Here is a 25,326-nt window from a genome sequence, read left to right as displayed (position 1 = left end):
ATCCTTGGCAAAGGTTTAGTTTCTCATCAAGAACTCGAGAAGTTCCCCTGCTTCTCTCCTCAGCCTCCAGATATCCAGCCTGCCAGCCCTTTAAGAGGAGGCTACCGGGGCTTCATGAAGCAGATCTCAGGTCGTGGGATTCCTACTGTGTGCTGGCGGGGGGGGGGGGGGGGGGTGAGGGCAAGGGGAGGGCAGAAGCGGAGACAGCATCCAAGGAGGGGGGGAGGAATCTTTCTCCTCCTGCAAAGCTCACCTTCTCTTCTGCATCTTAATAGGAAGACCCAGGAGATTCCTGCGACTTAACAGGTTGAGAAGCTCTGCTCTGGATGTGGACCTGGAGGTGACCCTGTTAATCCTCACTGGATGCTCCGTGGCAGAGCCAAGAAGTTCAAGGGCAGGACCTCACCTTTTTGTCTTAATAGTCTGCCCTTGTGGAAGCTGGCAAGTGGTCATAAATATACAACCCTTGTTATTCCTTCTTTGTTAAGGAAGGAACGGGTGGGCAGAGGAGAGAGGGCCAAAGGGCACGGCTAAGATGCCAGGATGGGGCGCGGGCACTCACCTTGGGAAATGGTGGTGGTGGGGTAGGTGGAATCCGGCAGCTGGTAGGGGGGCAGCGTGGGCATGCCGGTGGGCGGAAAGCCCCCGGGCAGAAGGTGGTTGAACGCTGCCAGCTGATTGGCTCCTGCCTGCTTACGCCAACGCGCACGGCGGTTACTGAACCAGACCTGTGGGGTCGAGAGTGGAGAATGGAGCCCTCAGCCTGGCTCCTGGCAGAGAGCTGAGACTTAGCTAGAACAAGGCCACCCCGACCGTCTCCCCCTCTCCCCCTCCGCTGTCACCCTCCGTCCAGGCAGCATCCTCCCCCAGGAGGACATCCCCACCTTTCTGTGCTGGGGACAGTTTGCAGAGAGCTGTCCTGGGCACGGTCCCGTTCTGTCCTCATGACCTCCCACAGGGGCTTATGATCATTACCCCCATTTTATAGATGAGCAAACTGAGACCCAGAGAGAGTGAGTGACTTGCCCACGTGACAGGCTATGTGACTCTGGGTACAGTGCTCTTTCCATTGCAGCTGCTCCTGCCCAGAGGGATGGCAGTGGGTAGACTGTCCTTGTTCCCACACACCCAGCTCCCACCTCCTCCAGGAAGCCCCCAAGGGGGAAGCCACGCACCCAGAACCCACCAGAATCCAGGATGAGACCAGATGAAAACCAGTTCTTTGTCCGGAGCCTGAGGCCCTGCTTTGCTTCTCCGGCACAGGCCCCCTTGGCTGGGGAAACCACCTCCCACAGTCACGGGGGTCTGTGAAATAGGCATCAGTGGAAAACTAACCTAACATCTCTGCGACTCCCTTTCCTCCAAGCCCTGTGCTGGCGCTTCACCGGTCTGTCCGTACACGGAACCACGAACCATGTCCTCCTATTCCCATTGCACAGAAGGGAAAACGGAGGCTCACCGAGGTCAAATAACTTGCCAAGACCACACAGGTGCATCTAAGGTTCCAACTTAAATCAGCCTGACTTTCCAGAACCCACTTATCCGAATTTGCGCAGCAAGATCTGGGCTGGGCCAGAGAAAGAGAATGAGTGCGCCAAACAGGGGCTGCTCTACGGGGGCTCATCTCTGCCTTTAAGCTTTGCACATGCTGTTCCCTCTGACTCAGCCTGCAGGCTCAGCTGAATCGTCTCCTCCGACTCCAATTCCTTAAGTTCAAGCAGGTGCCGCCTTTTCTCAGAGACTCACGTGTGTTTCCTCACAGTTTTCCTATTTACTGTGGGTGTTTTTTTGACGATGCTTCTCTTCGTTCCTCAGGCTCCAGGTTCTGTGGGCAGAGGCCCTGCAGCCCTTGCTCAATGCTCACTGCTCTGTAGGTGCTCACCCAATACTCGTTGCATGAATGAATGAATGAATGAATGAATGAATGAATGAATGAACGAACGGACGAACGAACAAACAAGGGAAGGAAGAGAGGACTTTGCCAGGACTGGGGCCACAGGCTCAATTGGGAGCCCCTCCTTGCAGGGTGAAGACCCCAGCCTTCCCTGGCATAGGATCACTGAGACGCCCTGACCTCCAGACCACACCTGCTGATATGCCAGCTGGAAGGAGGGGTCTTATGTGTCCCTGGTGTCGCTTGTCTTTTCTCCCAGGGGAGAAACGGGGGTCAGCTTTCTAAGCTGGTGGACAGAGCAGCCGGTTCCCACCAGCGCAGGATTCACAGAGAAAGGAGTCGGGGCCGCTAAGTCAGGAGTGAACACTGGCACCCAAATAAAACCGAAGTCCCGACTTCTCCCCTCCCCAGGGCACCGAGGGCTCCCCGGGGCATCCTGTTTCCTGAGCTGAATATTTCATCTGGCCCCTTTCTCGATGCAGCACAGACGAAAGGAACATGATGGGCAGACTTGGGTTCAAGTCCTAGCACAGCTGCCTATGAAGTGCGTCTTCAGGAAGTTACTGCTCTTAGCTAAATCTCAGATTTCTCACCTGCCAACTGGGGAGACTAATCCTCCCTCCCTCCTAGGATTATGGTGAGGATGGTAAAGATAATGTATGTAAAGTGTTGAGCATTGTGCCTGGCATCAAAGTGCATGAGACATGGGATCTAGTGTTGTGAAAAGATTTGGTTTAAGTTGCTAATTAGCGAGTCCATCTAGAGCAGTGGTTCTCAACCTTCCTAATGCCGCGACCCTTTCATACAGTTCCTCATGTTGTGGTGACCCCCAATTTCATTGTTACAAATTGAACATAATGAAAGCATAGTGATTAATCACAAAAACATGTAATTATATATGTGTTTTCCGATGGTCTTAGGCGACCCCTGTGAAAGGGTCGTTCGACCCCCAAAGGGGTTGCGACCCACAGGTTGAGAACCGCTGCTCTAGAGTCTAGACCAGCCGTGGGCAAACTACGGCCTGCGGGCCAGATCCGGCCCGTTTGAAATGAATAAAACTAAAAAAAAAAAAAGACCGTACCCTTTTATGCAATGATGTTTACTTTGAATTTATATTAGTTCACACAAACACTCCATCCATGCTTTTGTTCCGGCCCTCCGGTCCAGTTTAAGAACCCATTGTGGCCCTCGAGTCAAAAAGTTTGCCCCCCCCTGGTCTGGAGCCTCCAAAATGCGATTCAGCTCGGGGCAGCCTTGGGGTCTAGAAGAAACACGGGCTCGGGGATCTTGGCAACAGGACACAATAGATTTGTTTGCCTCCAGGAAGATGTGCGCCAGGGTGGGGTCAGCCTCCAGCTGTTTAAAAATGAAGATTGCTCCAGAGGAGGTTACTGGCCCCCAGGCATGTGTCCTCCTGCCTGACACCCCGTCCCCCACCACCCCCCCTTCACCGTGGCCGAGACAGGGGACTATCATAATGAACCCCCACTTATGGCACTTCCGTGTGCTGGCCACTTTCTGTGTGTGTGTGTGTGTGTGTGTGTGTGTGTGTGTGTTTCCATGTCATCATTTCATCCTCAGACCCTATTCTTTCATCTCCACTTTGCAGATGAGGAACCTGAGAGCGAAGGGAGTGATTGATGGAGCTGGAATTCGCACCGAGGCCTCTGTCTCTGAGACGACTCAATCACTCCACTCTCCCACCCATCTCTCAGGGCACTGAGGGAAGAGGGCATGAAAACTGGTTGCCAAAGGGAGGGGGGCTGGGGGGCTGGGTGAAAAGGTGAAGGGATTAAGAAATACAAATGAGTGGTTACAAAACAGTCCTGGGACGTAAAGTTCAGCATAGGGATCAGAGTCCATAATATTGTAATAACCATGTATGGTGCCAGGTGGAGACTGAAAATACGGGAAAATTCTTTGTAAAGGATAGGACTGTCTAAGCCAGGGGTGGGCAAACTTTTTGACTCGAGGGCCACAATGGGTTCTTAAACTGGACCGGAGGGCCGGAACAAAAGCATGGATGGAGTGTTTGTGTGAACTAATATAAATTCAAAGTAAACATCATTACATAAAAGGGTACGGTCTTTTTTTTTTTTTAGTTTTATTCATTTTAAAAGGTCAGGATCCGGCCCGCGGGCCGTAGTTTGCCCACGGCTGGTAAGCACTACGCTGTACACGTGAAACTAACACAAAATAATATTGAGTGTAAACTGTAACTGAAAAATAAAATTTAAGTTAAAAAATCCATATGATTGCAAAATCCCTGAGCCATAGACTCTTAGAATCAGACGCCGAGACCTCAACAGTCTAGAGCAGCAGTCTCAACCTGTGGGTCGCGATCCCTTTGTTAGTTGACCGACCCTTTCACAGGGGTCGCCTAAGACCATCGGAAAACACATACATAATTACATATTGTTTTTGTGATTAATCACTATGCTTTAATTATGTTCCATTTGTAACAATGAAAATACATCCTGCATATCAGATATTTGCATGACGATTCATAACAGTAGCAACATTACAGTTATGAAGTAGCAACGGAAATAATGTTATGGTTGGGGGTCCCCACAACATGAGGAACTGTATGAAAGGGTCGCGGCATTAGGGAGGTTGAGAACCACTGGTCTAGAGCCATAAAACCGAAGCAGTGCTCCGGTGGCTTCGCGCTCCTTGCCACACTGCCCATGGCAGAAACCCTCTCTGGGGTCTCTGATAGACAGAATGTGGCACTGCTGCTTGATTGCTTCAGGTAACAGGGATCTCATCACCTCTCAAGGCAGCCCTGATTGTCGGTCAGGATCCTGGAACTTCAAGGGGGCCTTAGTGACCGTTTCGTTAAATTCCTTTATTTACAGATGGAAAATTAAGTCTCAGGAAAGGAAACTGATTTGTTAAAGGTGCTGCCGCTGATCAGAGGCAGGAGCCCAGGGGAACCTAGACCTGGGGCCCCCAGTCCTGTGCTCTCGCTTCTACCGACCTTTTCATGGGACTCGGGACACCTCCCTACCGGTCTGGTCCTACCCTGGGGGCCTCTCAAAGCAGAGCAGCCATGTCCTCCAAGTCTCCTCTTCTCCAGGCCAAATGTCCCATCATTCCTGTCTCCATTTTTGTTTGTTTGTTTTGTTACCCTTTGTTCATTCTTTAAAAAAAAAAAAAAAACCATTTCTTGTTCTGCCCTCTGCAGGGAAAGCTCTCAGGCTGGGAGCTCACAGCCTGAGGGGGACCCCGACCTGCCCAGGGGGAGCCCAGAGTCTGATAGGGGAGTCAGCATGTGGAGGATGTCTGCCTGGGCCCCTCACTCTGGGTTTGTCTGTTCCCCCTCTTCCCAGCCCCCTCCCTCCCTCCCTGGACCTTGAGTGACACCTGTTTCTGGGTCCCCTGGGCCAATAAAAGCACTGCCCTGACAGCCAGGGGATTTTACAAGCAGCGGCCAGGCTTCAAGGTGGTGGGAAGCAGCCGTGGCCCCCAGACGTGGGAATGAGAAAGCACCGAGGAATGTGCCCGAGAACAGCTGCAGGAGGATCAGAGGGGAGGGAGGCCGCGGGGGCAGGCTCGGGTATCGCCCGAGAACAGGGGAGGCGATGAGATGAGCTGGCTGCTGCCGCCTGCCCTGCCCCTTGGGTCTCTCTCAAAGGCAGCCAAGCCCCCTCCCCCACCACCGCAGGAGTGGGGGTGGGGGCGTGGAGGGAGGTACATTGGTTCCCGGAGTGGTTAAATGCCACTTTGCTTCTAGAACTTTCCCTATTGCTTTCAGATTCCAGCTCTGACTTCGTTTCTACTTCCTGGATGGGAAGAACCTGGTCTCTGGGTGTCTCCAGGCCCGGCTCAGCCCCGATCCAGCTCTGTGCCTCTGGGCATGCCACTTCCCCAGCCTCAGCTCCTGCACCCACAGCTTGGGGGTGACCATGCCAACCCTGACACGGGGTCTGAGGCTCCACCAGGTCATGCACGAGAAACCCAAGCCCTGTGACTGGCACAAGGTGGGTGCCCAACGAAGGCTGGTTAGCCTCGGATGGAAGTGCCCCCAGGGAGCAGCTTGGGGTGACCCCTCTGCCGAACTGTGCCCCCCATTCAGGGAGAAGACAGGCCAGGAATGGTTCCCACGGGAGCTGTCCCTCATGACCTCCTCCTCCACCCGGCCTGAGCCCTCCCCAGCAGGCGGACACTTGCTGCACTCGGCGGCGAGGCCGGCACCCCAGTAGGCTCTGCTCTTTCTGCACGCCCCCTCCTCCACCCCTGCTGGTTAGGGACCTGACACTCGAGGGCATGAAGGGGGTTAGCCACCCTCTTCTGATGTTTCTAACCCACCAGGAACCCACAATGCCTGCCCAGTCTGCTTGCATGCTTCCCATAACAGGAAACTCATTACCCATCTTAGGAAGCTAGGCCTGTTCAGAAATTTTCCTCCAAACTACTTTCTCCCCTCATCAGAGACTTGGAGATTTTTGTTCTCTCTGAGTCCTCTCTTCTAGCTGAGCTACTGCCCTTCCTTCTTCTCTTCCTTCCTTCTTCCTCCCTCCCTCCTTTCCACCCTTTCTCTTTTTTAAAATATATTTTATTGATTTTTTTACAGAGAGGAGGGAGAAGGATAGAGTTAGAATCATCAATGAGAGAGAAGCATCGATCAGCTGCCTCCTGCACACCCCCTCCTGGGGCTGTGCCTGCAACCCAGGTACATGCCCTTGACCGGAATCGAACCTGGGACCCTTCAGGCCGCAGGCTGACGCTCCATCCACTGAACCAAACCGGTTAGGGCCCTCTCTTTCTTCCTTTCTCTCTCCTTCCCTTTTCCTTTCTCCCTCCCTTGAGCTCTTCTCTTCCTCTGCATCTCTCCCTCCATCCCTCCTCTCATCTTTTCTTTAAAGTACTTGTTGCCTGGAGAGATGTCAGCAGGCCTCGCCACAGCTTCCGGCTTCCCCCTCCATTAGTCAGTCAACCAATGCTTGCTGCCCACTTCCTCTGCATCGATTGCTGGTGGCATTATTGGTCTACAGGGTCCTCAGACCACTTAATGCAGAGCTCCCCGGGGGCCCAGCGAGCCCTCAGACCCTGGCCGCCCCACTTCCTTAATTCCAGCCTCTGGGTCAGGGCCGCAGTGCCAACCCGAGACGCCTCCTCACCTGGACGCGCGCCTCAGTCAGCTTGGTCCTCTGTGCCAGCTCCTCGCGGGTGTAGATGTCCGGGTAGTGCGTCCTCTCGAAGGCCTTCTCCAGCTCCTCCAGCTGTTCGGCCGTGAACGTGGTCCGACTGCGGCGCTGCTTGCGCTTCAGGGGGAGGTCCGGTTCCGACTCCACGTCTGAGCCCTCGTCCAGCCGGTTCCCTACGGCCAGGCGAGAGGGAGGGAGAGGGCGGCCTGGTGAGATGGAGGGGTGCGCTGGGCCCCCCTTCCAGCCCATCACGGCACCGAGGGAGCATCCCCCTGGAGCACCGGGCACTGTTTATCAGAAGGAAGAGTGGGAAGCGATCCCATGCCCAGCCCTGGGGGACTGGCTCAACACTTCACGGCACAGTCATTCCTTAAAGACGAGACTCCCCTGCAGTCGGGCACTTAGGTTATTTCCACGGACAGGAAGGGTGTGGTGACATAGGAGGCAGGGGGTGGTTTCATGATGAAGAACATCATGAGGATTTCTAGAACCACATTCCCCGAAAAGGAGATAACTTTGTGGCGTATTAACGACCCCGGAATAATCCTGACGCTAAGAGAAAGGGCAGGTACACACCAGCGTACAAAGATCAATCCCCCTGTGGGAAAGCACGTGGGTGGCACGTTATGGAACACCAAGTCCAAGATCAGCAGGTGTTAGCCTCTGGGTGGCGGAACTTTTGTTTTTCTTCTTTATACTTGTTTATAGTTTAGTACTTTTAAAATGACAACCATTTAAACAACGATGTTATTGCATTTGGGGGAAAGACTGCAAAAATGGAGGAAAAGAGAGAGGCAGGAAGGGAGGGAGGGAGGGAGGGAGGGAGGGAGGGAGGGAGGGAAGGAGGGAGGGAGGGAGGGAAGGAGGGAGGGAGGGAGGGACAGAGGCAGCAAATGCAATAGTGTCTCGTCTCTACCCCTGTTCTTAACCCAATTGCTTCAAATGTTGGTTCTGTGAATAGGCAGAGGGTCCTCCCACAAGGGACAACCCTCCCACCCCCACCCCCACCCCCAATAACCTCAGGCAGCCTCTTAGATGTCACCTGGAGGTGAGGGAAAGGCATCCAGGCAGAGGGGAGAGTGCGGGCAAAGGCCTGGCCTGTCAAAGGGCACGAGGGGTCGTGTTTTCATGGGGTAGTGCCCTTCCACCTGCGTGCCCTCCCTCCATCCTGCTGCCTTGGCCACTGGACAGTCATGCCTGCTTTTGATCGGTCACTGCCAGGCTGTCCCTGATTGTGACAACAAGGGAACCACAGGCAACGGAGCCCTCCCTTCATCGTGGCCGGCCTCGTTCCTGAAGGCAGAGACTAGGGTCGGATCCATCCCCCTCACCCGCCCTTTCCCGGCTGCCTGTCAACCCGTCACTGAGAGGCGGCCACGGGGGGCACAGCTGGCAGCCGGGGCACCTTCCCCAGCACGTCTGGGGCTCAGAGCCAAAGACAACTAATCGCAAGGATTCGTTTCCTGAAACTCACTGCGTAGCCTCAGTTTTCTGACAGCGGCAGGGAGAGGGAGCCCTCGGAAGGAGGTAGCAGGGCGTGGCAGGCAGGCAGGCAGGGAGGAGGCCCGCCCGCAGGTGAACGGGGCACCGGACTCCCCCCTCCAGTGGGGACCAGGAGCTGAGTGCGAAGGACCGGCGGCCCTGTCCTCGGAGACACCCCAGTCTGACTCAGCCTCAGTTCCGTCCAGAGCCACGCTGTCCAGCAACGCCGCGATGGGGGGACGCTCGGACCTGCGTGCTTCCACATGGTGGTACCAGCCACGCGGGACGAGCACTGGACACGTGTCTAGTGCAACTGAAGAACTGAATGTTCCCTGTTATTTCACTTTCATTCACATTTACGCAGCCAGGTGTGGCTGGTGGCTACACACAGGACAGTACACATTTAACACTGCTGTTCTCTCTTTCTAACAAGGAGAGGACCCGCCTCTAGTAGAATTAACAACATTGTTTTCATGGTTCCCACCGATGTATAGGACATGATACTCATTTTCCAAGCACGAGAGCATTCGTTTCCTTGGATTCCGTTGTTTAAGGTGCTTTCGTATCAAGTAAATTTTTAAGGAAATAGGAGAACAGGCCCTGGGGCTGTACCCAAAAGCATGAATGCAGTTAGCAACTGACCGGCCGCGGGATGCATTCAAGGTGCTTCCGACACTGCCCTGCCCGGCCTCAGTGCCCACGCGGGCCCCGTGTGCATCCAGGGCCCTGGCCCTCCAAACTCCGGGCAGCCTTCTAGGCTCACCGTGGAGTCTGAGTCTCCTTCCTCCTCATCTCCCTGCTCCTCCCACCCCTTGTTCAGCACAGATCTGGGGTCTCTGGGGGCCCAGAGAGCTGCCCAGACCAAAACCAGACTGGGGAAGGTAAAGCAGGGCCCTCAGGCCTCTTGGTTGAAAGGCTCCTCTAGGATGTTGACGGTTGCCATAACAACTTCCTGGCTGCTGAGTGGGGAGAGCAAGGCTCTGTTCCACTAGCCAGAGATGGAGAGAGGCCGAAGGGACCTGGACTGTGTGACTCCAGGCCTCCGCCCTGGCCCAGCCCAGGGAAGACAGCCTTCTTGGTCTGTGCCAGCTCCACAGCCGGTCTGGGCTTCTGGCGCTTTTACAAAGAGGGGAAAAGGCTCAGAGAGGTTCAGTAACTTGATGGAGGCCACACAGCCTGAAGTCCATGCTCACTCCTGGAGAAGGAAGGGGAAGAAGGATAGGTTGGGGGGAGTGGGGGGCCGTCTGGGGCAGCTCTGGTCTAGTCAGGAGTCCTGGTCTGGAGGCCTGACACCCGGATGCTGGGCTCTGTCTTTCCCTCACTGTGTGGCCTGGGATCAGTGGCTTCCCCTCTGGACCCCGGTTTTCCCAGTTGTGAAAATGAAGATGATGATATATGCCCGCGGGCCCCACGGGGCTGCTGGGAGAATGGAATGAAATGAAGACTGCGGGATCATCTGGAGCCGTAGCGGGGCACGCACATGAAGGCTGCTGCTGCTGATGATGGTGATGGTGACGGTGATTGCAGGAAGGGTAGAGGGTGGGTGCAGGACCAAAGCAGCCTGAGAGAGGGGGGCTCACTCACAAAGAGCCCTGATGCCACCCCCCGCCCCGCCCTCGCTTCAGTTTCCCCAATGATGCTCTCCCCGCCTCTGGAACCCATTAGTCTCAGAGTTAAATTAATCAACAGGATTAGGTGGACTTGGCCACAGAGAGGCCCCGATGGCTGGGGCTGAGTCCTCCACGCAGCGAAAGCCTGGGCAGCTGGCACAGGGAGGGGCTGTGGGCAAGTGGACATGGGAGCGCATTCATTAAACGGAAGCTGCACAGAGGCGGGCAGGGGAGCAGCGTCCTGGCCAGCTGCAGCCCTGTCTCCTGTCTCCAGCAGCTGTGCGACAGGAAGATTCGAGGAGGCGGGACAGGCTGGTGCTGGAGATAGGACCCGAGAGAGAGAGAGAGAGAGAGAGAGAGAGAGAGAGAGAGAGAGAGAGAAGAGATGGGGAGGGACCCTCCTGGGTTCCCGGGTCCTCTCTCTGCTTAGGGGTGTGTGGAGTCCCATACAGAGCAAGGAGAAAAACCAGCCCCACCGTGGGGCCCTCCCAACCTTTTGGGGGGAAACAGCCTCTGTCTTAGGAAGCCCAGGTGTGAAACATGTGACCACAGAACAGCCCGAGGAGCGAGTGAGGGACGGGGGTGGGCGGGGGGGAGGGGAGACCCTAAGGGTGGGCAGGATGAGGTCTGCTCGGGCAGAGGCCAGCCCAGGCCAGGCTGCTGGAAGTGGGGAGCATATGGCTGGGCAGCCCCACAGCCCCCACCCCAGCCTCCCCCTCCTCTGGAGAACACCAGCTTTCACAGCCACTGACCCCGGAAGCCTCGATACGCCAGCGAGGCCCCACCACACACGCCCTGCCCGTGTCCGACGCACCCTGCCTCTCCACGTGGTACCGTCCAGCTCTCGGCCTCCGAATATGACCGAGCCAGGCCGTCTCCCACGCTCCAGCTTCTGAACGGGAGTCCTCTGCTTGGAACACCTTCTCACCACCAGGAGCCACCTGCTCAGCCAGCAGAGCCCAGCTCTTGGGTGCTCCCGGCACGACTTCCTGGGCCAATACTCGGGGCTCTCCAAGCTCATTGGGAGACACCAAACTCGCCTTCTCTGGGTGTCTGGGCCCCACTGCACCAGGAGACCCGTGACTGCAACAGGGACGGTGCCCGCACACAGCAGGTGCTCAATAAAGGCTTCTCGGATGAATAGGGCTTCAAAGGACAATGGCAAAGTTTCTTTGAAATACTCCTGCCTCAAGGCAACAGTCAGCACCTAAGCTTGTGCACACATCCTACAGTGCACAAGCCTTTCATTGACCTGACACGGTTTGTCCCCTTAGCCCCGGAGGGCCAGGGCGACAGGAGTAGCCCCATTTTCCAGATGCTCAGTGGAATCCCAGGGGAGTGGGCCTGGGAGGGAAGCCCAGGGCTCAGGACTCCCAGCCCAGCGACAGTCGACTTCGCTGCAGTGAATTCCCGGGGATGGAGGATTACGTTTCTGATCATGGAAACCAACCCTGGTGGCTGTTCTCCATCCCCGCCTTCCAAGCCTTCCCTGTTCTCTCTTTGCCCAAAGAAAAGCCTGGAAATGAGATGGTCACAGTTTCTGGACCTGCAGGAGGGAGTGGACCCATCTCCAAATCCTCGTCAGAAATTCTGGACCAGCAATGGCCTTACAGTGTGGGGTCCTTCTCTCAGACCCCCCACCCCCACAGACACCTTCCCACTCCTGTTCCTGCGCTCCCATCCCTGCCGCCTCCCACCCCAGCCTTTATTACAGTTTAACATAGGCCGGCTCGAGCTGCGGCAGAGAAGCGAATCACATAATAGTTGATATGCGTTTTAATCAAGTAATTCGGGCAGAGCCGGGAGCTGGCGAGTGTGGACCGGGCGTCCCTGAATACCAAACAGGCCTGGGCGCAGGTCTCAGCAAATGGAAAAGTCATTTACAGCTCAGCTGGGGGCCCGGACAGCCAGGGCCAGCCGGCGCCCTCCTGCGCGCCCCTCCCTGGAACCGCTCAGCTGTAACCGGCGTGTGGTGCGTGCATCTAGGTAATGTCTGCAGGAGCCCACCCCCACCTCACCCGCACACAGGGCCGGGCGACGGGGACCAGAACGAGAGGCGGGGCTCGAACCCCAAGACAGACCTCCCAGAAGCGACCTCCTCCTGGCCACCTCCTCTGCCTGAACTTCTCCTGGGTGCCCATCTCGGCCCCGCCACCCAGGCACCCACAGGACAAACCCTGCACTCCTCCTAACACCCCTCTCCTCCCCCCTTCACACCTCACATGCAACCAGCCCAGAGCCACAGCCAGGAGATTCAGGGGCCCTGTGAGCCCCCAACCTACCCCACACCCCACCCTCCCTGGACACCAGCAACCCCAGCGACTGCAGGCCTTTGCAGAGGCTGGGTCCTCTGCCTGGAGCCCCTCCCCAGCCCCCCATGGCCTGCCTTTTTCATCAGGGGGGCCAGGCCACGCAGAAGGGGCATTGAAAAGCACAGGCTCCTGGCAGTTTGCCTGGTCCTGTGGATTCCACGTGTAAGACATGGACAATAGCAGGGCCCCGTGCACCCGCCTGGCTTTGCATTTCTCCACAGTCCACGTCGCAATCTCACGCGCTAACTACTCTACTCCACTGTTTGTCCCCAGCTCCCTGCCCCCCGCTGTCCCCAGAGCACACACTCATGCGGGGTGGGTGTTTTCGTCTTCTTTGTTCGCTGCTGACTCTCCAGTGTTGGGCACAAAGTGGGCGCTCAAGTACCTGCGGGATGAATGAATGAGTCGACGCGTGCGGAGGTGAAAACACACAGAACAGTGCCAGGGACACGCGTGTGTGTTACATGCCGTTTCGGAGGCTCCCACTCCTGGAGACCCTATGAATGAATGACGTCCACAATGTCCCGCCCCTGCTCGGCTCCTGGGGGCTCGGGCCTGTGGCTTGTCTTACGAAAACCCACCTCATGCTTGGTCTCCCACCTCTCCTGCCGCCTTCCATGCTTCCCAGCATTATTTCTCCTGAGACGCCCGGCGCAGGACAGCCTCCATGCTGTCGTTTCTGCCTCCAGGCATGTTCCGGGGCTTACTGTGCTCTGGGACCCATGTGTCCATCTTTCTGGCGGTCCAGGGTGTCCGGAGAGCTCTCCTCCAACACCAGGCCTCAGACGAATCCGCTCTTTCCTACCGGCCTTCGTCACTGTCCAGCTTCCACATCCACGTGTAGTAATCAGGCACGTGGGGTGCTGGGGCGTGAATGACCTCAGCCGTGGTCTCCAGTGACACATCTCTGCTCTTGGTGACCGTTCCGAACTCTGCCATTGCTGCCCTTCCCCGTCTCAGCCTGCCGATTCCTTGGCTTTTCCGTGACTCCTCACCCTTTCCGACTCAGCTGGGCATCACCCCTCCCGGACAGCGTCCTCGTCTATCTGGGTGTGAGGTGCCCAGGTTGCCGGGACTCAGCAAAACCGTCTGCATTTAATGCACTGCAGGCCTGCTCTCGCGAGGCCTCCCGGGGGATGCGAGGCACCGGAAGGTGGGAACCCAAATAGGTCCTATCTACCTTCAAATCCCATGCGACTCCTCAGGCCCTGAGATGCATCAGCTGGCCCAATTTCACTCTCCCAACTCAAGGAGAGGAGGGAGGGGGGAAAGTGCGCTTAGGAAGCTTGCAACCGAAATTTGACAAAACTGTCCCTTCTCTGGGAAGCCCCCATCTAACCCATCAGGCTGTTCCCCCCTGCCCCCCCTCCCCGCCCCCACTTTTTTTACTCTGAACCTGATCCTGGCTTCGGTACCAACAGCACAATGCGGTCCTCGGCCACTAGAGGGCGCTCTTTCTACATGCCTCCCAGGAAGGGGCAGATCTGGGAAGGAGGAAGTAGTACTGCTTGACACGGTACCCTGTGGTTGTTGCCCGCATTCAGAGCCATGCTTTCTCACGGGGGATCTGGAGCTTTTCTGCATGAAACTGTGAACCAAGCACAAGCCGCCACCAATGGGCGAGGAGAGAGGGCTTGTAGGGGGCTGGAGCCCTCGGAGGCAAAGGCGAAAGACTTACTGGGAGCCGAGTCCCAAACTGAGGGCCACCTGCCCTTAAGGCAAGGGGTGACGATGAAGATGCCATGTGGACCCTTCCAACTCAGTCTCCTGAACTTGTTGGTGTCCTAGGCAACAGGTTAGCAAACGTGGAGTTTGGAAGGGGCAGCAGCTGTGGATGGGGGAGGGCAGGAGGCGGGGCAGGTAGGCAGGCGCCTGAGAGGCCAGAGCAAGCCCACCATCAGAGGGGCTCAGCTCACTGTCCCCTTTCACACTCTCCCTGTGACTTTAAGACAACCCTGAAAACAATCACAGCTTTCTTTGACTTCTTCAGTGGGCAATGGGCAGAGCTCTGCCAGCTCCTGAAAGGGGCTTGCCACGGGGTCTGTCTTACGGAGCACGGCCGAGGCCGCCGCAGGCAGACACTGGGGGGTGGTGGGAAGAGAAGCTGTGGGGTCGGATGGACCTGGGATTCCTGTGAATTCTGGATCTGCCTCCCGAGAGCTATCGATGCTAGACGTGCTTTTTAACTCCCAAGCAGCATTCTATTTCTAAAATGGGGATGAATGCATGAATGAATGCCTGCATGCATGAATGAATACCCCTTTGCCATCCCTTCCTTACTCTACCATGGTGGGGGCTCTGCACAACCCCAGCCACGACCACAGCCCCCACATCCCATCCCATCCCCAGGGAAAGCCATCCCAGGTGTAAATGGTGCCCATGAGAGGAGAGGGTGCCGGAGTCTCAGGTAAGTGCTGCAGCTGGTACACAAATGCTGGCAGGTGCTAAGGGCCCCAGAGGGAGACAGACCCTCAGGAAGCTGAGCCTGGGGAGGCCTGGGGAGGCTTTAAAACCAGCGAAGGGGAAAGAGCAGCAGCTGGGGCCCCCGTGGCCAGATGAAGCTGCCGGGCATGGCCAGGAAAAGGCAACCCGGCCACCCGTCAGCACCCCACAAAGGCAGAGTGAAAGGGCCATATGCCTGAGAAGTCAAGCCTGCGGGACCCTCCTTCGCCCCTCCCCTTCCCGTCCCGCCCCCATTCGTGTTGGAGCGCAGGGGAGGGGGCGGGGGGGGGGGTGTGCAGCCAGTTGGAAAGTTGTCAAAGGAGGGATGAAAAGTGGCCTCAGGACCCCAGCCCCTGCCTCCCTCTGTCCATCGAACCCCCTGCCTCTGGGTTCAGTTCTTAGACCAGGGGCTCCCAGTACCCCGAAGCCAGGGCTATGTGATCACACAGTCTCCTACAGCAGGACTGGGCGTAAAGGCTACTGAGAATGAACAAAAACAGCTGTGCACAAACTTGGAGCTTCCACGTGCCTTTCCTGTAGCAAGTCCTGGTTTCCCACTACAACCCTAAGAGGTAAGGACCGTTATTAGTGAATGTTATTATCAGCCCATTTTACAGATGAGGAAACTGAGGCTCAAAGGGGTAATTAGGTCAATGACAGAGTGCCAGTGAGACCCCCACAACTGGCCCAGAGGCCCCTCTTCACCAGGTGGCACATGTGAGCCTGGTCTTCAAGGTCCCCCTAGTGCTGGGCCCACACGTGCCTGTCCCTGCAGGGCACTTCCGGGCCGTCTACCGCTGTGGCCTGGGGTGCTGCCCTCACACTGTTTCCTGCTGTCTCCTTCCCCACTCTTCAAATCTGGGCTCGAGGGCCACCGAGTCCATGAAGTTCTCCGGGACTGTCATGCCCGAGAGCTCTCCGTGAATCCCCGTGGCACCTGCCACCTGTGCCATCCTCTCGGCCCCTGGCACCGACCCCTGCTGGAGACTGGCAACGGACTTTCAGTGCGGCTGTTGTGTTTCCCAAATACACCCCATCGCCCGTTTGTAAAAGGGTCATCTGAACTTCTTGAGTGTGGGAACTCGGTTTCCCCCATCAAACTGGGGACGCCCCACGTGGAGATGGCGGCTTCGCACTAAGGCTGAGAGTTCCCTGAGGCTGGAAGCTGTGTTCCTCCTGTTATGACTGGGTGCTACCCCAGGGCAGGGTGACTGGGAACAGCTCTCTGGTAATCATTCCAGAAGGCTGCTAAGAACAGTTCTAACCGGAAGTGCAGCCACAGGTAAGCCAAGAGACCGTGGCCCCTGTTGTCACAGACACGTTGGGGCTCCCGCTTCCCCAGAGTCGTGTCGGAACTGCGTGGATTTCTCTCCCTCGGGCTCACTCCCCTCCATGCAATTCCCACCCGCCCCACCTCCATCTTTGTTTAAAAAGGAAACTCCGAAACCTGACGTTGCATTGCGGATCATGGTGCACAGAGGAGCATGGCCCAACTGGTAGCTACTGAGCTCCTGCCGGGCACCCCACAGACCCCCACTGACAAAAGCTCCAGCAGTGACATTTCACCACCACAGAAGCTAGTGGAGAGCTCAGACCCCGCCCCTTTGATTGATTTATTTTTTAAAATATATCTTTATTGCAGTGGTTCTCAACCTGTGAGTCGCGACCCCTTTGGGGGTCGATCGACCCTTTCACAGGGGTCGCCTAAGACCATCCTGCATATCAGATATTTACATTACGATTCATAACAGTAGCAACATTACAGTTATGAAGTAGCAACGAAAATAATTTTATGGTTGGGGGTCACCACATGAGGAACTGTATTTAAAGGGCCAGAAGGTTGAGAACCACTGCTTTATTGATTTCAGAGAGGGAGCGGGAGGGGGAGGGGGAAGGAAGAGGAGGAGGGAGGGGGAGAGGGAGAGGGAACATCAATGATTAGAATTAGAACATTAGTGATCTCCGGTGCACCCCACACCAGAGATCAAGCCCCCAACCCAGACATGTGCCCGGACTGAGAATCGAACTGTGACCTCATGGTTCATAGGTCAACACTCCACCACTGAGCCATGCCGGCCAGGCTGATCCTGCCCCTTTTAGAGAGAACCACTCTCCTAAAGGTGGCAGAGCTGCAGGCTGATCCAGAGCAGCTACGGAAGCCAAGAGGATCACGGGAAAAGCAAGGGGCACGTCCTGCCACCGGGTGAGGGGCTTTCATGGAGGCCGGCCTCCCTCCTTAGAAGCAAAAGCTTTACCTGGCAGCACACGGGGCAGAGCAGTCTTCCCTTCCCAGACCAAGGCCAAAGCCATCAGCTGGTCACTGCAGAAGTGCCCCCCAAACCGGCTACAGGCCCCCAGCCCACCCCCTCCAAGCCCCCAGCCAGATGACAGGACTATTACCTTGCCCGGAGGAGGGTCCCCAGGGAGCCTGGGGGCTGGCTGGAAAGACTAGGGGGCTCCTGATTTGCACCCTGAAGTTTGTCTGACTTTGCCTTCAACTTGCTGTGTGACCCTTGGCAAGTCTAAGCCCTCTCTGAGCCCCCAAAACAAGAGGTCCTCCTGGATTTCTAAGAGTAACCCTGAGAAGGAGGCCTGGGTTATAGCATTCATTACTTCACACTGCAGAGCCCAGGATGGTTCCTGGCACACAGTGGGGCTTTCAGGAAATGCCTGCTGCTGGAGGAAAGAATGATTGGTCCACGTGGGCAATGAGGAGCTCCAGAGGGGACTGGGATTCTACAGTGGGGACTGCAGGACACCCTGCGACCATCTGATTCCTGGGGGGCAAGAGGGGTGGATTTTATCACCCTCAGATTCTGCCTGGGGCCAAGCCTGCTTCCCAGTAGTCTCCAGGCCCTTCTACTTCTCTCAGGGGAAGGGGGTGGGGAAACTTAACTCTCCCCTCCGCTCCCCTCCCCCTGCGCCAAGCACAGCCCCTTGTGTCCCAGGCTGGTCGCTGGGCAGCCAGAGGCCTTTCATGGTGCATTCTCCCGCTGCCCCCTCCCCACCCTCTCTCCCCAGCAACCCCATCCCGTCGTGCCCCCATCAATCTACCGCAGCCCAGCCGCTGCAGCTGGCCTGGCCGGGCCGTTCCCAGGCAGAGCAGGTCCGCAGTGGAAGGTGGTGGAAAAATGTGGACAAATTTCTGATTTGCAACACGCTGGGAAAGGGTTTATTGCCATTGTTTGAGGACGAATGTATAAATAAAGCCGGGCGCAGGCTGCAGGGGGAGGCCGATGAAAGGCAGAAAACGAGAAATTTTATGGCCCTAAGGAGCGTACTCTAATGGTGATTTTTGAGGCACTGGACCATGGTCGTTACTTAGCCAAATGATCGCTGTGAAGCTGGGCAAGGCGGCTTATTTCTTAATTACTGTTACGTATTATGTCAGGCGGACGCGCAGCCCTGGAAAACCTGGGTCCTGAAGCACGTACCAGCAGGAGCCAAGTCCGGTGCCGAGATGCCCCTGGGCCCATGGAGGCATCACCCGTACCCACCAAGGGCAGGGGTGCCCCTGGGTCTGCTGTTCTCTCCCCCTGCCCAGGTGCCTGCCCCCAGAGAAACTGGCATGAGGCAAAGAACCGAAGAAAAACTCCAACTCGCGCCCACACCTTCAAGACAGGAATGCATCCACTCAGCACGTAGTGCTGGACACGAGTAGGTGCTGAACTAGCTGGGCTGGTAGAGCAGAGAGTGAAATGGGCATGATGCCCACCTTCAAGAGATATCTGCAAAGAGCATGCGGGGCTCCCTGGCTGTGAGTCTCTGTGCAGAGTAACTCAGAGGGCAGGACAGAGATGGAAGGAGGCGGCTGTGTGGTCGGAGGGAGGGCCAGGGGACAAGAGGTGTGTCACCAGGGCCACGTACACGGCCTCGGGGAGCCTCTGAGATATTGGACTTGGTCCCCTTTGGGTCTGATATCTGACGGTTCTGTGACTCTGAGAAGCTCTGATTCTCTTGCTCCCGGAGCTGGTGAGGTTGAGTTTTCAAGGCTGCTCAGCGCTTGTCCTGTTGAACACGCTTGTCGACTTGCACAGGGTGGCTTCTGTCCGGTAACCAGTGCCAAGAGGAAGAAGGGGTGGCAGGCAGGTCTACTGTGTCCCGGGAGCTGAGGCGTCGTGTCTTCCCACGGCGTCCTCACCATCGTCTCAGGGCCGGTGCTCTGTGTGAGCGCTCGGAGAGCTGTGCGGACCTGCTCAGATGCTCAGAGGCAGAGCCTCCCTTCAAACCCAGGGCGGTTCGGCACCGAAGCCACGGAATGCATTTTAAAAGGAAACCAAGTGGCCTCCCTGGCATCTTCAGGGCATCAGAATCCCCTGGAGGGCATGTGGAACACAGATGGCCGGGCCCCTGGGGGAGTTCTGATGCAGAAGGTGGGGTCTAAGAAGTTGATTTCCAGCAAGTTCCCTGGTGAGGCTGCTGCTGCCACTGCTGGCCTAGGGGACCCCAGTTTGAGAACCACTGTGCTACAGAACTCTGGGGGGAAAATCGCAAGAGCTAAAAAAAACAAACCACCCTGCTCTGTGGAAGGTGAAAACCATGCAACTTGTTTGCAATCATCAGAATGGGAGTTGAGGGCCTGAAAGAGGGCGCCACGCCCTCAGCCCCCAGGGCTCCAAAACTCTGGGTCGATTTCACGCTGGAGGGTGGGGTGCGGGGAGAGGCGCTCAGCCCAAGGTGTGCGAAGCCAGGGGCAAGCTTGGCAGCTGAACTCCTGCTGCCTGCCATGGTGGCTGCATCGGCGGATGCTCCACAGACCACAGCCCAGGATGCCTGGAGCCCTGACCAAGACCCAACCTACCCCTCGACTCACCCCAGCCTCTGAACCCACCTACTTCCACCGCTTCTCTCCACCTGGTTCTTACCTAAGTCCTCTTTCCTTCCCTCCCTCTGCCCCCACCTTCCCCTTTGAATTCAGCCATCAGATTAGCAAGGGCAAGAGTGGTCACAGTCTCAGGAGAGTGGCCTTTAAAAGGCTGAAGTCAGGGACCACGCCTGACACCTGCCTCCTCCGTGGCCCACCTCCCAGCCTCCCACCTTGAATAATTCGGATGGGGCAGTATTTCCTCTCCAGGAGGACGAGGAATTGTATCCGTTTTGTTCATTGCTTTATTCCCAAGGCCCAGAAGAGCACTTGTCCATGGGAAGAACTCCACACATTTATTGAACGAACGAATGAACGAACAAACGCACATTTAAGAATGAATGCATTGCCCCTCCCGCATGCCCAGACCTATGCACCAACTTGCAATGTTCCGACAGATGCCAACGACGGTTTGCTCTCCAAACCCGTGCGTAAGTGTGCTGGGCTCATCCTGCACGACCATCTCATTAAAGATGTATTTATGCAACGCCAGACACCTGGCCCAGGCTGAACGCCGCGGCTAGCCAGCTGAACAGTTCCAAGAGGTCCGGAGGATCAGCGCTCTGCAAACCCACGCCGGGTACTCCACTCAATCCCCCAGCCTGTACCCAGATGTTTGGTCCACTCGGAGGCGGACCAAATGCAAATGCGGCGTCTCAACACTGCCCACACAGCCGCCCCACTGCCCGGGGAGTCCCCCTGCACCCCCCTCCACCACCCGACCCTCCGAGAGCATCTCACTGCAGATCCCGACATCTTTGGGAACGGGTTGCTGGCGGGAGCCAGTTTTTAAAGGAGTTAAAATTCAATTCGATCCTGCTGCTTACGCCTTTTCTTGTCTGATGTGTTTTTGATAAAAAATGTTTTTTGATCAATAAAAATAAAATCTGTTACTCGCACCCTGGGGCCATTATTGCTCTGGGCCCAGTTTGCTGAATCTTGAAAGAATAATGTGATTTTCCCCCAACTGTGGCCAGCCAGCGCCTAGTTACATTAAACAGCAGGGAGGGGGTGGGGTCTGAAAACACACTGGTTCTGAGGACAAAAGCATGCTTTTCGATATTCGGGGGTGGGAAAAGCAGTCTCATTTAAGGCGCTGAGGGTGCGGGGTGGGGCTTCCCAGTTCCGAAGAACAGGTGGTCCTCCGGGGAGAGAAAATGGAGCATTGGTGATGCGCTTCCCCCGTGCCAGGTACTGTGCTCGGCAGGCATAACTGGCACTCACAGAGCCCAGGCCCGGCGGGCAGGCTTTACCGCCATTAAACCAGCTCTAAGGGTGGGACTCAGAGAGGGCAATGACTTACCCAAGGCCACACAGCTCTATGTGGCGGGGCCAGGACTTGAACTGACATCCATCGGGAGTCTGAAACCACATACAGACCCCGTTTTCCCCCTCCCCTCCCGCCCCCCCGCCCCACCCGTCTCCCTTTCTTTAAGTGAGGACAGCGGAAAGGCCTTGGAAACTGCCCAACATTCACCCGCCAATGCTTCTTTTTCTGCCCCCTTTGCCTCCTCCCTCCGCTCCCTCCGATGCCTGGGCTGCATTTGGTGGGAGGGGAAGCAGCACTGGAGATACGGATGGATGGGGGGACGCTGGGTCCTGTGCCTGGGGAGGTCGATGTGGAGGGACACACGTTCCTGCCAGCGCTGGTCCTGCCAGTGTGCGGGGCGTGCACGGGTGCTCACAATTCCGGACATCCCTCTCCGTTACGTATTTCTAAGCAAAATCATCCATCTCTTAGTAAAATAATCTTTTAAAAAATATGTATTTTTATTGATTTTAGAGAAGAAGGGAGAGGGAGAGAGAGAGAGAAACATCAATGATGAGAGAGAATCATGGATCGGCTGCCTCCTGCACGCCCCCCACTGGGGATCGAGCCCGCCATCCGGGCATGTGCCCTGACCGGGAATCGAACGGTGACCTTTTGGTTCATAGGTCCATGTTCAACCACTGAGCCACACCAGCCGGCTGGGCTAAAATAACCTTAAGTATCCTGCAAGAGGCCGGGTGGGGGGAGGAGGATGGATGGCTTGGTGGCCTCAGACGGAGGCTGAGCTAGAAGGGTGATCCGGGGAGGCTAGGGCAGTGGTCGGCAAACTCATTAGTCAACAGAGCCAAATATCAACAGTCCTTCTTCAAAATAGACTCGCCCAGGCCGAAAACCGACTTCTGCGCATGGGCCATGAAGTTTCAATCGCACTGTACGTGCACGCCCACACGTGGTATTTTATGGAAGAGTCACACTCAAGGGGCCAAAGAGCCGCATGTGGCTCTCGAGCCGCAGTTTGCCGACCACGGGGGATCTGGTGGCAGAGGGTCGGTGGGGCAAGAGAGGGGAGATGGTGAAGGGAGGTTCTGAAAGCGAAGGGGACAACCAGGGGGCCGGGGATGCAGACAGTGTTGGTGTTGCACGTGTGGAAGCTGGTCGCCGGGTGGAGAAGAAAGAGCAGAAATCAACGCGCATCGAGCACCCAGTGGGGGTCAAACTCTGGCTACACATTCCTGCATCTCATCCTGTCAACAATGCCAACCACGAGGTGCACAATCCCATTTCCAACTGAAGAAACGGAAGCTTAGGTTCACCACCAACTCCAAGACGTCAGGCAGAGCCGAGATTCAGGATCTGAATCCAAGCCCGCTGAGCCTTGCACCATGCTGGGAGGGAACTCCTCCCCAAAGCCCCATTCTACCCTCCCCGCCCTCCTCCCACAGCCCACGGGGCCTCCCCGCCCCAGCCTCCAGCTCCCACCCACTCACGGCCGGGCCGCCTGCCCTCTAATTAGATTCCCCTGGAAATAAGAGTGCATTGTACAGTTCCGCTAAAGGCAAACTGATTTTACAACGTCTTTTCTTTCCTCCTCTTTAATAACTCGCAATGTCTCAAGGAGGTTTTACTTAGGCCTGCACCCTGGAAAATTATTCTGTCTCTCGTTTTTCTCTTGAGGAAAATTGAAACTGGATTTCTCCTCCATCACTGGCCCCCTCTTGGCTTGTCTTGGGCCCGGAATATTCTAGTGCATTCCCAAACTGCCTCCCTGGCCCTTTTCTACCTCGAGAGCAAGCCCCCCCACCCCCCACCTCCCCCACCCCGCCTTCCTGCCCCACAGCTCAGAAAGGCCGGCGCCCGACTGGTCGGGGAACAGTGCGGAGTCTTGCAAAGTTAGCACAGCGGGCGGGTGGAGGGCGAGTGGCATGCGGTGGGGTGCGGAACGGTTTGTGATGCTTTGAGGTGCTTTTGCCTCCAGAGAACTGGACCGGCTCCAGCACTTTTGAGGTAGGAGTGGGGTGAGTGTGGGGCCTTGATTGGTCCCATCGGGTTCCCGTTACGTGTCAGGCGGTAAATTATAAACAAATGCCTCCCATTTCCATTTCTGAAGGCATGTCCAGCCCCGCCTTCGCCCTCCACATTTTCAGGGTACATCCCCTTAAGTGGTGCCTCATGGGACAGGGAGCCAGGTGGGTGGCGTCTCGCAGGCCTGGGCTGTCATCTAAAGAGCTCTCAGCCCCCACCGCCGGCTGGCACCGCCCTCCAGGGCCTGGAGCCAGACCAGAGATGCCATGTGCCAGACAGATGAATGGACAGACAGACGGGGGCCCTAGGGAAGTGCGGGTCTGGGCTCCAGGTCACAGGTTTCATAAATTAGGGTTTGAGAGCTCTGGCCCCAGGAGAAGCAAGAGGGTAGAGAAGGAGGCCTGGCCTAGGGCCGGGCTGCGGTGCGGCTGACATGCCCACAGCCCCGGGCTAAGAGGGTGGGGAGGGTGCAGCAGGTCCGGGGGCCTGGCACTCAGGGTGTGTGGGACAGAGTGCCCTTGGCACCTGAGCAGGGCAACTCCAGCCTGTCCCCTCTCTCCCCCTACTCCTCAGCTCCCGCCGCCTCTGCTCCCGTGATGGGGCTTGGAGAGCGGAGACCCAGCCACACCTGTGCCCATCACTGATCTTACACCACCTGGCACCATGCGCCAGGCACCAAGGTCTGGGCACTTACTATCCCATGTAATCCTGGCACCAGCTCCACCTGCTAGTGCCTATTACCCCCATTTTACAGACAGGGCTCTGGGGGTAGGGAAACCATTACCACAGTGCTTCCTGTGCCAGGTACTGCTGAGGGCCCTTTGGGGATTAGCTCACTAACCGATGCTGCAATTGTTATCACTCCATCTGCAGACGAGGAAACCAAGGCTCAGAGAGGCAGCGCCTGGGCCTGGAGCAGGCACAGCGCCCTGCGTAGGACATTCCCCAGATGGACTTGGTCTCTAACGTCCGAGACCTTTTCAAACTGGGAGCAGCCTGAGAGCTCACTCCTCCCAGCTCCTTGTCCTACAGGTTAGTAAACTGAGCCCAGAGAGGGCATGTGACTAGCCAGGATCACACAGCAGATTCGAGGGAGTCAGGGCTGGTGTCAGGCTCCCTCTCTGGTCCCAGAGAGCTGCAGTCACTCTCAGGGCACGTCAGCAAAGGGTGGAGGGGGGTGGCGACAGCAGGCCTCCGCAGGCAGGGACCCCCTGAAGGTGTTGCCTGTGTGGCCGCGGTCTTGAGGCCATGGACTCGGGACCCAGGCTCTGCAACTCTACAGATGCCCTGGGTTCCTCCTGGGCCTCCCCTGCCAGCCTGGCAGCAATGCCACTGGCTGTCACCAGGCTCAGGTGCTCCAGACCTGGGAGCGGGGAGGAGGGGGAGACTGAGGCCAAGCGCCAGGAACCGAGCGGGGTCTGGCCAGGCTGGGTGTGCAGAGGCATCGTGCTTTCGTCCCCATGTCGGACTACACTGTAGTCACTACAGGCTCCCAGCGAGATGGCTTTTGACACCAGAAACTGGGAGGTTTGAATCCTGGGTGATCTCAGGCTGGTCACTTCGCCTCCCTGAGCCCCCAGGATCTAGGAGGCAGGTAGGTGCTCAGGCAAAGCAAGTGTCTGAGGAAAGGGAGGCAAAGGAGAGACCCCTGGCCCTGGCCCCTGAGCCCTCCAGGGGCCTCCCAGGAAAACCGACACAGGCGCTTGCCACATCCTCCTGGGCCCTAACTTGTCTCGGGAAGAAACCTGAGGAAGTCGGCAGCCTGGGAGGGACTTGGCTACAGCTGAGTCATGTTTGCCGAAGGTTCCCTAAGACGTGTCCAAACAAGACCCAGCCAGGGTCCTCCTCCAGGGCCTCCCGACACACCTGCCTGCCCCGACCCAGGGCCAAGGCCACCCTCCTCCTGGGGGAAGATGTGCCCGTCCAGGAGTCGGTCCAGAGCAAAGCATACGTAAATGAACACAAAACACCTGGCAAGGGGCCGGCCTCCGCGAATGGGAGCCATTATTACTTTAACAAGCATTTGACAAGCACCTACTAGGTACCAGGCCTTCCTCTCAGGCCCCACTTCTCGTCTGACTGTTCAGATGGTCCCTGGTTTTTGCAGGTGAGGACCTTGAAGCTGGGCGGGCACGGCTCAGGCATCCCTGTGACTGGACCATCCGCACCTCTGACTCATGGGCCAGGGGTTCGAAACCTCAGGGAGCTTTAAAAAAAAAAGAGACTGCTCCCCATTCTGATGTAATGGTCGGGGGTGCAGCGTGGGCACTGAGATTTTTA

At 56.9% G+C, this 25,326-nt stretch overlaps 1 protein-coding gene across 2 annotated transcripts in view; it reads right to left on the bottom strand.

Annotated features, from left to right (window-relative positions):
- PAX7 (paired box 7) overlaps positions 1 to 25,326 on the bottom strand; it is a 98,556-nt gene that overhangs the window by 38,804 nt on the left and 34,426 nt on the right. For both annotated transcript variants that reach the window (XM_036350431.1, XM_036350430.1), the window contains exons 5-6: positions 7,018 to 7,217; positions 563 to 728 (exon numbers count right to left, since the gene is read on the bottom strand). In XM_036350431.1, the coding sequence (XP_036206324.1) occupies positions 563 to 728; positions 7,018 to 7,217 (366 nt within the window). The remainder of the gene's footprint in view (positions 1 to 562; positions 729 to 7,017; positions 7,218 to 25,326) is intronic.

The sequence above is a fragment of the Myotis myotis genome, unplaced genomic scaffold, assembly GCF_014108235.1.
Source record: "Myotis myotis isolate mMyoMyo1 unplaced genomic scaffold, mMyoMyo1.p scaffold_m19_p_2, whole genome shotgun sequence".
NCBI lineage: Eukaryota > Metazoa > Chordata > Mammalia > Chiroptera > Vespertilionidae > Myotis > Myotis myotis.
Note: the sequence above shows the minus strand (reverse complement) of the source record. Positions and strands in the feature narration are given on the sequence as shown.